Below are 13,524 nucleotides of genomic sequence, written 5' to 3'. Positions count from 1 at the left end.
CCCCCCCCCCAGCCGCGCCAGCCTCGGTTGACTGGGCTGCTGCGAGAGGGACAGGGCAAAGATGCTACCGGGGAGTCAGCCGGGAGCAGCCGTGGCTCTGAAGCTGGAGGAGAAGCCGCGTGATGGTTACCCTGACAGCATCCCGATGAGTAACAAGAAGCAGATGAGCCACCAGCTGAGCCGAGCGGTGAAAATCATTAAAGAACGAGGAAAGAAATATCCGGAGGAGAAGAACAGATTTTGCTTGGCGGAGGCCATCTGGGCCCCTCCAGAGAGGACGAGGGAGACGGCAGGGGGGGTCCCCCCGGGCCATGCATTGCTTATCCCCCCAGCACCCCGCAGCCACCCGCGCTGGGGGGAAGCTGTGCTCTGTACTACCAAAAAAACAGCTGAGGTTCAGACACTGAGAAATAACCCAAGCAAGGGCCTCATCCTGCCCTGCAAGGTGCTGAATCTTTGGGGTGCAACGGGGGGCACCCCACGTCAGGGGCTCAGGGCTGGTGTCGCTGACCCCAGCACGGAGGGACCATGACCAGGGCCACCGCGAGAGGCAGCCTGGCAGGAGCAACTGAAGCCACAAGCAGGGAAGAAGTGCCACCCCAAAGCACAGCACCGCCACAGCCCTGGGGCAGAGTGCAAGGCAACAAGCAGCCTTCAACCAAGGGTGCAGCAGGGAGGGGCGTTGACTCTGGAGCCTACTGATGGTGGTGTTCCTGGTGCCCCACAGGAAAGCGGGCACAGTGCCACAAGTCAAAGCCTGCAGAGGAGCTCAGAGAGCTCAGAGCCCTATCCCAAACAGTCTGTCCCCCCCACCCACAGCCCAGCCCTGTCCCCTCCATGACTTACCATCTGAATCGATGCTGTTCAAGGCAGTCGGCGGGATGATGGACACTTTGTACTGGCCCAGGGGGCACCTCTTGCCAAAGAGCTCCTTGCAGGCACTGTGAACCTGGGGACACAGGGACATGTGCATAAGCAAAGCTAGGGGACGCAGCACCAAAGCCCACAGCCTCAGTTTCCCCAGCAATGCACCCAGGAGGGGCAGTGCTGTCCGTGCCGTGGCAGGGGTGACAGGGACGGACACATCCTTACGATGGCCTTGCACCAGAGACACCGCCAGTCCTGCAGCCTCCGGACACTGCCGCAGGTCCGGTCACAGACGGCGCAGCGTGCGCTGACGGGCAGGTTCCCCTCCAGCCACTGGTGGGGCATGGCCACCTGCAGAGAGGGGCAGTCGCCAATGGCACATCACCGCTGCTGCCCCTGCGCGCTTGAGGGACAGTAACACGGGCCATCCCCTTCCCCAGGCACCATGGAAGGGGTAGGCAGGGGATGATGCCCCACAGCAGGGCAAGGCAGCCCTGGGACCCCTCCCATGCCCTCTTGTCCCTGCCTGCCTGGCCCCTTGCAGCTGCCAGTGCATGGGGCAGGGCAGGGGTGTCCCCAGCAAACGTTTGGGGGTGGCACCACTTGGAGAGCAATAAGGGACCCTGATGCCGGGTGGCAGAGGAGGTGTCCCCAGGCCATGTCCCTGCAGAGCCAAGCCCAGAGGCCACACAGTGCATGGGACAGCTGGGTGCCAGGGTCCCCCCTGCTCCTGATTTGGGCACAGCAAGGCCAGTTCTGCTGGTGGCTCTGTCCTGCCAAGGTCCCCCGCTAGGACTCCCCTGCTTACCCCGTCCTCATCCTCGATGATTTCGGTGCCGATGGAGGCGAGGGTCGTCCACTTGCAGTTGTTGGTGGCTCTGACGGCGCAGCGCTTGTGTGCCTTGAACTTGCAGACTGCACGGGGGGGGAGCACGTGAGGAGCAGGGATGGTCCCCGCGGGATGCGCAGCCCTGGTCCCCAACCTCTCCATGGTTGGTGACACTGCCATTCCAGCAGCCGGTGGGCCTGACCCTGCATCCCTCCTGCTCCAGGCCAGCCTCGGAGAGGGTCCCCCGCCCCAGTCCCGGCCCCAGTCCACCCCCCCAGCAGGACCCCAGTGCTGACCTTCGCAGGAGAGGCCGTGGGAGGTGACCCCCGGGAGGGCTTCGCGGCACACGTTGCAGAAGGTGGGGCGGGCGTGGGAGCAGGCATACCAGTTGTGCATGCCCGAGAAGTGCTCCATGTTGAACTGCGTGGCCTGCTGGGGGGCACAGCCCTGCCCCGTCAGTCCCCTGGGACCCCCAGCTGGCACTCCCTCCCTCCTAGCCCCCCTGAATTCCCCCAGCCCCACTCCCGGCTCCTGTCCTCCCTGCCTGCTGCCAAGGGCAGCAGCTCCTGTCTGGCAGCCAAAGGCACCCCGGCTCCTGAGGGGTACTCACTCACAGATGAGCACCCCCCGCCCACGTCACCTCATGGATCTCCCACTTCTGGACAGATTTCAGGGCACTGATCCAGTCCTCCATCTCCTTCCGGTTCTCCGCACATAGGATGAGTTTCCGGAATGGCGTGATCACCTGCAACAGCCACCGTCCCTGTGTCCCCTTGCAAGGCCACCCCACGGCCAGCCAGTCCCCAGGAGAGCAGCCCCCCAGGCAAACCCTGGCACACTGCCACCAGTGCCACCTCCAGCAGCATGCTGCGAGGTGCCCCACAGCTCTGTGGGGAGGGGTCTGCGGTGCCTCCCCATGAGGTGCTGAGGTGGAGGGGCATGGAGGGTAGCCCTGCATCTCCCTCACCGTGAAACTGTTGTTGATGTTCTTGGTGCTGGTCTCAGCCACGCTGGCATCGGACAGGTCCACCTCGTCGAAGATCAGGGACTACAGGAAAGAAACCAGAGCCCCAGTCCACCAGGTAGGGATTTTTGGCTCCTCCCCAGGCTTGCAGGCTCAAGCCCCCCCAGCTGAGCATGCTTGAAGGCCCCCCCGAGCCTACCTTGGCATCCTTGGCATAATAGAGCGTCCTGCCCCGCAGCTTGAAGTATCGCCTCTTCCACCTCTGGAAGGAGCTCGTCTGCTTCAGCAACAGCCCTTCCTTTACACTCTTCTGCAGAGACCACAGGGTCGTGAGCTCTCACAGCCCCCAGGACCCCCAGAGCCACCTCCCTGCTCTGGTGATGCCAGTCCCTGGGTCCCCGGGAGCTAAGTGGTGCCCAGAGCACAGATGGGACATTCTGGGGTTCACACTGTGCTGGATGTAGCAGGGTAAATGATGTCCATTGCCCGCCATAACCTGGGCATTGGGCACTTTATGTGATTCGGGTGGATGCTGCCGGGCATGGCAGTGCCGGCAGTTGGAGGTCTCCAGCAGCACAGAGCCACTGCTGCCGGTCACCTCCTCCCCATCTCCAGAGCAGCACCCAGGACAGCCTCAACCTGCTGCAGTTCCCCGGAAGCCAAGGGCAGAGCTGGGGCTGGGAGAGCTCCCTTGGAGGGGACACCGATGCCCCAGAGCCACCAGGACTGTGTCGTGGAGGTGGCATTACCCAGGCACTGCGGTCCCAGCCTCTTTGCTAGGTTGGGAAGCAGACGTCTGGGATGCGGCCAGCCCTGCCTGGCACCCACAGCCCCTGGAAGGGCAACCTGGGGCCAAGGGCAGCCCACAGCAGAGCATCCCCTTGCAGCGCAGCACATCCCTGCAGCCTGGCCGCCCGTCCTCTGCCCTCCCTCATCCACAGCACCTGCCAATATTTACCCTCCTCGCAGTGGTGTTTACAGGGCTCAATTAATTAGTGTTTGCAACGCAGCTACGAGCCTGTGCCGAGCGGGGTGGCAGAGATGCTCTGGCACTGCCTAATCTTTGATTGTATCTTCTTTAAACACCGCTGGCAGCCCCGTTCAGCAGCTCCTCTGCAATTAGCCACAACAGCGGTTGTATCAGATCCCGGCACATGACGACAAGGCACATTTAACGGCGAATTAGCACCAGGCACCAAGGACACCGTGAGAGAACCACACCCCCGGGGCTCCATGCTCCTGTGCCCAGCCCCTGTGCTGCAAGAGGTGGTACCCAGGTGCCCGCCAGCCTGCAAACACACCGGCCCCTGGCCTCGGCATTAACCCACTGCCCCACGGCTCCAAATGAGATGGCCAGAGCACCAGGAGTAGCAGGAGCCTCCAAGGTCACAAAGAAGCCAAAACCCCACCTGGGGTGCTCCCCGAGCCTCAACTCCCCCAAATGCCTGACCCCTCCCCGAGCCCCCCAGGGCATGCACTGGGATGTCCCTGGCTCTTTTCCAGTTTGCAGCGCCGAGTTCAGAGAGGGACGTTTTAAGCCTTTATCGCTCCCTATCAACGCTTTGCCCTCCTGGGACTGGTGCAGGGTTTGGCTGTGGTCAGTCCCCATGCTGCCTGCGAGTGTCAGTGCAGGGTCAAACAGCCCTGGTGTCCGCAGTGCCAGCACCCAGGGACCCACCACGTCCCCTCCCTGGCCTCTCGGCTGTGAGAGCAGGCAGAGGAGATGGTGAGCCCAGACCTGCCCTGAGCCCAGGCTGCGAGACAGCCAGCAAGGGGAGCGTGGACCTTCAGGGGGATCCAGCTGCAACCCCCAAATCCACATACAAACCATGCACCCTAGCATTCCCTGCCCCATGCCAGGAAGGGACAGGGCAGGGTCCTGCCACAGCTTGGTGAGCTCCAGCCACAAACTCTACTTCCACCACACCTGTTTGCATGCGGCAGACGCAGGCACAGGCTCTGGGTTTGCTGCAATCATTACTTTTGCTGTGAAGGACAGGCAGCATGTGACGGCAAGGAGTGGCGTGGGGGAGCCCATGATGGTGAGGAGCAGGAGAACATGATGACAAGGAGAAGGAAGAAGAGGCAGGTCCGTGACGGTGGCTCGGGGCTATCACAGCAGGGGCCGGAGCCAGCGCTGCAGCAGGGCGCAGGCGCTCAGCTCTGCCTGGCTCCAGGGCCACGTGGGTGGCAGGATATGGCCAGGAAGGCTGCCCGGGGGGGACGGCATCCCCTCCTGCGACGAGGCCAGAGCTGAAACGCCCCCAGCTGTGCCGCTGCAGCTGCTGCAGCAATTTCTCCTGGCAGCCAACAGCAACAAGACATCGCCCAGCCCCAGGATGTCACAGTCCCAGCCATTCTGGGGACGGCGACGCAGCTGCCAGCACTGTGCCAGCCCCAGACTAGGGCAGAGCCTGAAAGGCAGAGCCCCCACCACCTCCGCCATGACACCCATAAGAGTTTTATGACACCCGCAGTGCCGTGGCTATGGGGGGGCATGCCTCAGTTTTCCCCCAGTGCAGACTAACCACCAGCATCCCAGCATGGGGCAGCAAAGCTGGTGCAGAGAAGCTTGGGGGGCACCTTTTCCCATGTCCACCCTTGGGTGCTTCCCAAAACATTCCCAGGGTGCCCCAGGCATGGCAGCAAAGCCCAAGCCCTCAGCCCCACCATGCACAGCATCTTGCCACACAACCCTTTAAGACTGTGGCTGCCCGTCCAGGCTCCATCACCCCCAGTGCTGACACGATGGGGCACAGGTTCAGTTGGTACTGGTGTTGCCAGTGTGGGGCCAGCCAGCCAGCCCCCTCCCTGGGGAAAATGAGATAGGTCCCCTCTCTGAAACGAGCCATGGAGCCTGGCTGTGCCACACTGCCTGAGCGGGCACACAAGTCACTCTGCCTGAGGTGCCAGAGGGCTGTTTCAGGGTCAGCCACCCCCACACACCCAATTTCTTGCCCATGGGTCTCAGCCAGGAGCACCCAGTGCCACCCTGTGCCAGGATCACGTCCCCAGTGGCTCAGTGGTTTCGGACCCCTGTTTTTGGCACTAGGGACAGGAGACCTGGGAGGTACCTGATGACCAAGGCCACCAGCAGACCCAGCCACACGGTGGGAAGCCACACTGCAGCGGGCAGCGTTGAGCGAGCCCTTCATTTCCCCTTCGCAAACAGGAAAGGGGTGGGGAGGGCAAAGGCCAGCACTCGGGGCAAGTGGCAGGTGTGGTGTGCCGGGGTGGCATCGCCCCTGCCATGCTGGCTCCCCGACAGTCCCAACCAGGGCTCCAGGGTCACCACAATAATACAATCCCCTATAGCAAGTGGCTATTAGGTACCCTATAGCTCCCAGGAGCAGGAGCTGCACACCCGCAGCACAGGGTAGCGGCTGCCTCTTCCTCCAGGAGAGCTTTCGGGGACACTGACAGCCACTGGCCACTGGGGTGGGAGCTCTGTGCTGGCCACTGCACAGCCCCGAGCGTGGGGTGCCACCTGCACCCCAAACCAAGCCCTAGCCCCTCCGCTCACCCCAACCACAGCTTTTCTGGCTGGCAAGCCCCAGCCAGCGCTGCAGGGAGCCACAGCAGAGCCAACGCTGGCTCCGTCCCAGCAATAGAGGCGGCAACACAGCATGCTGATGCCCAGAGCAATGTGCAACCTGCCCGGCCACCAGCCCGAGGCTGGCTCCCCTCTGTGGGGCTCTGCCCCATCTCAAGGACCCTCCCTGCTCTCTCCAGCCCAGTGGGCTCAGCACCACCTGGGATGTGCCCAGCACCAGGGGGTCCCAGAGATGCAGAGCGGAGAGGTGAAGGCAAGAACAAAACCACCCAGGGTAGGCAGAGAAACTGCCACCTCCGGCTCAGCCACAGCTGGTGGAGGGCAAGCGGCACCAGGGCCTTGGAAGGGACACAGCTAAAAATAGCCCTGGGAGGATGACCAGCCACCAGCAATGTGCCCTGACAGGACCGGGCTGGTCCCCAGGGGCCATCATGCTGCAGGCTGGCTATGTGCTTGGCACAGGCAAGGGGGTTTGAAGCACAGCCCGGGGGAGCTTGCCTCCCTCCAGGACCACACCCCAGCACGGCTTCTTCCAGGCCAAGGGCGCACCTCGAAATGCCGGCTTTTCCCTCAGCCCTAAGGCAGAGCCCCGGGATGCTGCTTTGAACCCCCATCCCACTCTCACACCTCTGCCACTGCCGTCCCCGGGGAAGAGCCCATAGTGCAGCCAGGTTTGACCACAGCTGGGGTGGGAGGGTTTTCCTGCTGGGATCAGCTTGGACAGCGAAGGAGCTGCTGGAGAAGAGCCAGGAAGGCTGAGTTACTCAGGAATGCTGGCACATATGACTGGTGGGCACCACATTGGCTGCCCACCTGGCTTGCAGCCCTACACTACTCCTGTTGGAATCTGCTTGGTCCCGTGGCTACATGATGCCTTGCCTGGGGAGGAGGAGAGGGGACCGAACACCCGCCAACGCACCAACCTGCATTGCACCAGCAACATCCCGGGCAGTCGCCCTCCTCCAAATGCAGCAGCCCACCGGGCACGTGCCAGGGTCCATTCGGGCCAGAGCTCATCCCCCTCCTGAGCCGCCGGGTGCCAGGACAGCAGGAGAGAGCTAGCAGCCCTGCAAACAGCCCGGCTGCGGGGCCACCAGCATCTGCTGGGCACCCCGTGGGCTGGAATCGGTTGGAAACCTTATCAGGCTTTGTGATATGGCAGAGCTCTTCCAGGACCCGGCAGCCAGGGGGCTCGGTACCCGGGGGGTGCCACAGCCCCGCAGGCTCAACTGCATCTGCGCTCCCCAAGGATGTAGCCTGCTGCCATTGCAGGACCCCAAATCCCCCTTCCCCAGTGCTGGGGGAATCCTTGAAAGGAGATTCCGGCACTGGTCCTGACATGCCATTATGTGGTGCCACGAGGCACTGCTCAGGCCATCGAAAGGGGACGGAGGATTAATGGGGAGGAGAGGAATGAGGGAAAGGAACTCTCAGAAGAAGAGTGATCCCCCCTACACCTCATCCTCCAGTAGTCACGACCTTCAGCTGCTTTTTAGAAGTGAGCTCGTGCTTCCCTGTCTACAGCCACATTGGTCCCCGAGCATCCTGCCAGCAGACATCCCGCGCTAGCCCACCCCGTGCTGGTCCCCCCCTGCCCCTCACGCTCGGGTACCGGTGGGCATCGCTGCAGCTCTCCCACCCTGCCCAGCCACTGACAGGCAAGAGCGGCGCTTGCATAATGGAAAATGTGAGCGGGTAGAGGGCAGTGCATCTGAGAAACCTCACAAACATCCGGCTGGCGACACTGGGGCTATCTTTACACCCCAGGCACCGGCTCGGCGAGCCCTGATTAACGAGAGCAAGCCCAACCTCCCCTGCCCTGCTGCAGCCTCCTCAGCAGGGACGGTCCCAGGCAGCATCACTGTGCCCCACGGTACAGTCCCACTGCGGGGGGTGACCCAGTGACCAGGCGGGCCCCTTGCCAGCCCCTGGTAGGCCATGCGCCACCGGGCTGGGAGCAACGCGGGGCACAGCTGGGGTGGAGATGGGCTTCAGTGTTGGCTGGCTGCGGCATGGCGGGGGCTGGCGGGGAGCTCTGGGATGGAGCCCAGTGGGGGTCACCTGGAGCTGCCCAGTATCATGGAGATACTCAACCCATGGGTTCTGAATATCTCCATGGATGGAAACTCCACAGCCTCTCTGGGCAGCCCATGCCAGTGTTTGACCAATCTCACAGTAGAAAAAGTGTTTTCTTGTGTTCAGATGCAATTTCCTCTTTTTTCATTTGTGCCCATTGTCCCATCGGTGGACACCACTAAAAGAGCCCAGTTCCTTCTTTGCTGCACCCTCCTCTTCAAATATCTATCCACATCACTGAGGACCCCCCAGCCCCTGCCTCCCCTGCAGGCTGAACAGCCCCAGCTCTCCTAGCCTCTCCCCATATGAGACATGCTCCAGTCCCTCACCAGTGTCAAGCCAGGAGGATGCACTGCCTGGGAGCCACGTGCCACCCTCCCACTGCAGGAAGGAGGTTTCCAGGCCTGGCCCCGGGGGCCCTACCTTGCTTTCCTTGTCTTTAGGCCAGGATCCAGCCCCTGGCGGGCAGCACTCCCCACAGCCTGGCTCTGCAGCACCACCCTACCAGGCCTCCCGCAGCTGCCCCAACACCCCTACATCCACAGGCACCACTCGCCCCATCCCTGGGTAACCCTGAGCCTGCGGGGTGCCCAGTGTCTCCAGCAAGGACCAGGAGCACTCATCCCTCAGGGTACCAGTAACCCCACTGACCTCCCCCAGCCCCCCAGGAGGATGCTGGCGAGTCTTCCAGCCCCACCGAGCGGCTGTAATGTACCACAGCGTCAGGAATTCAGGAGCATGATCCCCCTTTCTAAATAGCGGACAAGACATGCCCCTGTCCACCATGGCCGTGCACATTGTGCCCACCCCGTGGGCAATGCTCCTATCCCTGGCATGCACCCTGCTGTGCCCCCCTTGGTGCCTGCAGTCCCCTGGCTCTGGTGCAAGCACTCCAGGACCAGTCGCTCACTGCAGCTCCTTGCAGCCAGAGCTGAACCGAGCAGAGCTGCCGGATTGCTCTCCGCCTCCGCTCAGCTGCTGGGAGAGCCCTTGCCGAGGCAGCGCCAGGAGCTGAGCGCCCGGCCCACGCGGGCAGGATGTGCCCCCCCACCCCTGTTTGCCAGCACCTCAAATGTCTTGATGCACCCTGGAGCCGGCACTCCCTCCTTCCCCATTGCCCCTTCTCTCCATGCCCAGCCCTAAGGGGACCAGTGCAGCACAGCATCCCCCCTCCCACTCTGCCCTTGCACTCCCAAAACCTGGTGCAGGCAACCGGCAGCCCCCAGCTGCAGTGAGGAGGAGGAGAAAGAGGGGGCGGCAGCAAGACCCCATCCATCCTGGGGCCATTCAGCTCAGCAGGGACACCTGCGCCTGGCAGCTGTCATTGTCACCAAGCACAATGGCCTCACCACCTCCGCGCAGAAGCCGGCACAAAGCACCCCACGGGGCGCCCCGGCAATTACAGTCCAGAGAAAGCCAAGCTGGGGGTGTGGAGTAGGGAGACGTGATTGATGGGGAGGTTTGAGGAGATGGGGGAACGGGCATTTTGGGGGGGGGGCACTGGGAATGGGGAGCAGCGATCAGGAAGGATTCAGCAGATCCCAAAATGATCCTCACCCACTCCTGTCCCCATGGGGCTGGACAACACCCTGTCATGGGGGAAGCTGCTCACTCCCATCACCAGGGACCAGGGTCGCCCCAGTCAGTGTGGGTGGGCAGTGGGGTGGGGGTCCCGACCCTTCCCAGCTCCCCAACATGGCAGGTTCCTATAGACCCCCTCCAGTACCCCAACCACCACCGACAGCCAAAAAATAGGCCAGCCTTCCCCGCCCCCCACCCCGCTAACCCGGTTGTCTCTTGGGAGCTGCAGCCCTAGCACTAGACTCTCCCTCACTCATTAACTGTGTGCTAATTAGGTACCTGCCCCAGTCTCTGGGGTGCAGGTAATGGTTTCCCTCCACATCCCAAACCCACATGGTGCACAGGCATGTCGAAGCAGCTCGGAAAGGTGCCTGCCGTGGCACACGTGCTGCCTGTCCCTCCGGCTGCAGCTGTGGCTGCGGACACAGGGACGGGCAGCACGTGTGCCGCGGCACGGCTATGAGCCAGGGACATCCCGGCCTGGTTGGCAGCAGCAATTGCATCCCAAAATCCTCATCTCCACCGGGAAGAAAGGAGCCCATCCGGCAAGCAGCCAGGGTGGCAAGTGTGGTCCTGCCCATCTGGACCAAGGCAAAGGAATCCTTGGGGAAAACCCTGAACCCTGACACTGAAAACACTTAGATTTGGGGGGGGTGGGGTGTGCACACACGGCTTGCTCTCAGCCCCCTCCAGCACCAGCCCTGCCCAGCTCTCACCCCTCTCTCCTCCTCTCTTCCAGCTCTGCGGGTCATTAACCCAGCCACGTCCTTTCCGCCTGCCCATCCATCACACCGCCCGCCTCCCCCGGCACGCTGCACAGCATCACCTCCTGCATGGCTAATTGTCGACACCGGGCAGGATGCGGGCAGCAGCCACGGCAGGCAGGGAGCCAGCAGCTCAGCCTTTCCCCACGTGTAGTCTGTCAGCCAACGAGGCCGGAGCTGCTGATGGCATGGATGGGCTTTGACGCCTGGGCTGGGGGCTCGGGGTGCACTCATGTCCCTGTGCTGCTGCTGCAGTACATGGGCACAGCCCGTCCATCCACCTTTTTCTCTCGGGTTTCCTGTCATTGACAACTCCCTGCAATATCTCCCGTGCTCCACAGCACAGCAAACCCCTCTGGCACGGCAAATGCTGCGTGGCAAACTCCAGTGGCTGCTGCTTCCCTTCCGGGAGGGTGCTGAGGGCTCACACACAGCGCTGAGCGTCCCCAGGACCCTGCCCACTGGCCTGGATTCCCACCGTGCCCCCCGCGCAGCACACTGCACCCCAGCACAGCCCACGGCACCCACCTGGCAGCCAGGTTGAGCGGGCAGAGGAGGTGCCAGCCTGCTCCAGAGAAGGGAAAACTGAGGCGCATTCCTTGAGGAGCCAGAGGGACTCAGCAAGAACCCCCCCAGTGCCACCTGCCCCAGAAATGTCTCCTGCCAAGTGGGAAAACCCCACAGTGCCGGGTTGGGAGCATGGGACTTCCGCACCCCTGGGCAAACGCCCTTTGCCCCCCTCATGCCAGTGCGCCAGGCTTGGCACAACAGCCAGGCCTGGGCCAGCAGGAGGGGAGCTCACCCCAGCCCTGAGCAGCTCAGAGCTGCCACCAGGCCTGGCACACCGCCCCATCCCCGCTGCCTCCCTCCGTGCCCACGGCACTCAACACCAGAGCCCCAGGGTACCCCCCTGCTCTGCAACTGCATCCCCCCATGGTGTTTTCTCAGCTGTCCCCCCTCCCCGGGGTGGCATGGCCACCAAATCCCCACTGAGGGGTGGCTGGGACCAGAAGCCATCTGCGGGGGGATTTCTGGCATGGCCCCAGGGCAAGGGTCCCCCCGGCAGCACGGCAGCCCCCACGTGCCCGCCGGCACTGCAGGCACTGCCTTGACTCACACCACCGCCTCCTTCCCACAGCCGGAAGGTGGATGCAAAGGGACCACTCACCCAGCGCATCACCCAGAGCATCCTCTCTGCGTCGTGCCCAGATCCCTCCCTCCCCAAAATGCCCCCCCCCAAAACTTCCTCCTCTCCCCGCTTCCCACCTGGCCGTTCAGCCCAGGTTATTTCTCCCTGCACTTTAGGCAGGAGGTGCCTGGCCATCTCACCATCCCCACCTAGGACACCTATGGCCACCCACTCCTGTTTGGCCAGAAGGTGCCGCACCCCATATTTTTGTAGGTCCTACCAAAATAGCTTCCTCTGAGCAAGCTACGCACACACACACACAAGCTGCCCTCATGCCAACAGCCGGGAGGCAAAAGAGTGTCACGTCTGACCTCAGAGGTGTCCCCATCCACCAAACCACCACAGGGGACTGGATCTAGAGAATGCTGCAGGAGCGGGGCCCACAGGGGAGCTGGCACAGACGAATTAATCTGGGGCACCGGGAAAGATGCCGGTTCCATTTTGCTGCCCGCCAGGCCCCACACGCACACTGCCTGCAGCAGGGTGCAGGATCCCAGGAGCCTATGGCACCTTGATGACCCTAAATCTCACCCCCAGAGTGTCCATGGGGCAAAGCCTTCCCGAAAGAGCCCCCTTTCCCCACGGCCAGGTAGGGGGAACCCAGGGGATACAAACATGGGATGAAGGCAATTGGGGGGGGGTCTGGGTATGGGAGAGACCCTGTCCCCGAACGGTGGGGCAAAATCCATGCTCCACAGCCCCACGGGACCAATGCTGACCCTGCCGCCATGGGGTGTGCACCTTTGCATGTGCCCTTCCACAGGGCACAGGGGGCAAGACTTCTCCTGGCACTGCCCCATGCACTGGCTGGGTTGGGTCTGCAAGCAAGTGCCTGGCACCAATTTACACCCCAGAGCGGGCAAACCCCCCGCCCCCCGTGCTCGGCCGGGTCCCTGCGCGCCGGCCAGCCCCTCACCCCAGGCCCCCACACCCCTAACCTTGCTCCTCATCTGCCCCGAGGTGGACACCTTCCGGATGAGCTTGTGGGAACTGTCCTGCTCGCCCTCGCTGTCAGATGACTCCTCGCCGCCCGCCTCAGGCGAGATGGGTGCCAGCTTGTCCGAATCCAGGGATGACACCGATTCCCGGGTCTTCCTCAGGAACAGGTCCCCGGGCACCAGCTTCTCAGCCATCTTCCCACCCAGCTTGGCTCAGGGCTCCGCCGCCTCCTGTGACAGCCCTGGGAGGACAAGGACACACAGGAGTGGAGGAAGAGCCCTGAAAGGGGGTGCACAGTCCCTCACCCTCTATGGCTCGGCTAGCCGGGAGGTGCAATCCTGGAAATCAGGGGAGACAGCATTTCCTTGCCCAGGAACACCGTTCAGGGTGGCTTCCTTGCAGGCAAAGTTTTCCTTCCTTGCCTTTTTTTGGTGTTCCAACTCTTCCTCACCCTGCCTGGCATCCCAACACCGTCCCTTGCTCCACCATGGGAGTCTGCGGCCACCCCATGCCCTGGCATTGGGGTGCACCTCCCTTGCCGCAGCCTGCGCCAGCCCCCCCTCCGGTGTCCATCCCCAGGGTGCTAAGCTGCCCTCAGGGGCCGGGGCAGTGGAGGGAGGGAGAGGGGGTGTCTCCATGAAAAGCAACAGCTGCCTCCCACCATCCACCTTGCTCCGGCAGTCAGGAAGGGCTGGGAGCATCTCCAGGTCCCGCGCCGGTGGGTCGCCAGTCCCAAGCAGGTGGCTGCGGGTGGGGGTGGGA

The 13,524-nt window shown here is 63.0% G+C and overlaps 1 protein-coding gene across 1 annotated transcript in view; it reads right to left on the bottom strand.

Annotated features, from left to right (window-relative positions):
- LOC103903412 (diacylglycerol kinase delta) overlaps positions 1-12,953 on the bottom strand; it is a 21,864-nt gene extending 8,911 nt beyond the window's left edge. Inside the window, 8 exon segments of the mRNA XM_019473485.1 lie at positions 847-949; positions 1,093-1,218; positions 1,676-1,782; positions 1,993-2,125; positions 2,337-2,441; positions 2,664-2,744; positions 2,860-2,970; positions 12,762-12,953. Of these exon segments, the coding sequence (XP_019329030.1) occupies positions 847-949; positions 1,093-1,218; positions 1,676-1,782; positions 1,993-2,125; positions 2,337-2,441; positions 2,664-2,744; positions 2,860-2,970; positions 12,762-12,773 (778 nt within the window). The 5' untranslated portion in view covers positions 12,774-12,953.
- Positions 12,954-13,524: the final 571 nt, after the last annotated feature.

The sequence above is a fragment of the Aptenodytes forsteri genome, unplaced genomic scaffold, assembly GCF_000699145.1.
Source record: "Aptenodytes forsteri isolate BGI_AS27 unplaced genomic scaffold, ASM69914v1 Scaffold455, whole genome shotgun sequence".
Taxonomy (NCBI): domain Eukaryota; kingdom Metazoa; phylum Chordata; class Aves; order Sphenisciformes; family Spheniscidae; genus Aptenodytes; species Aptenodytes forsteri.
This window is presented reverse-complemented; position numbering and strand designations above follow the sequence as displayed.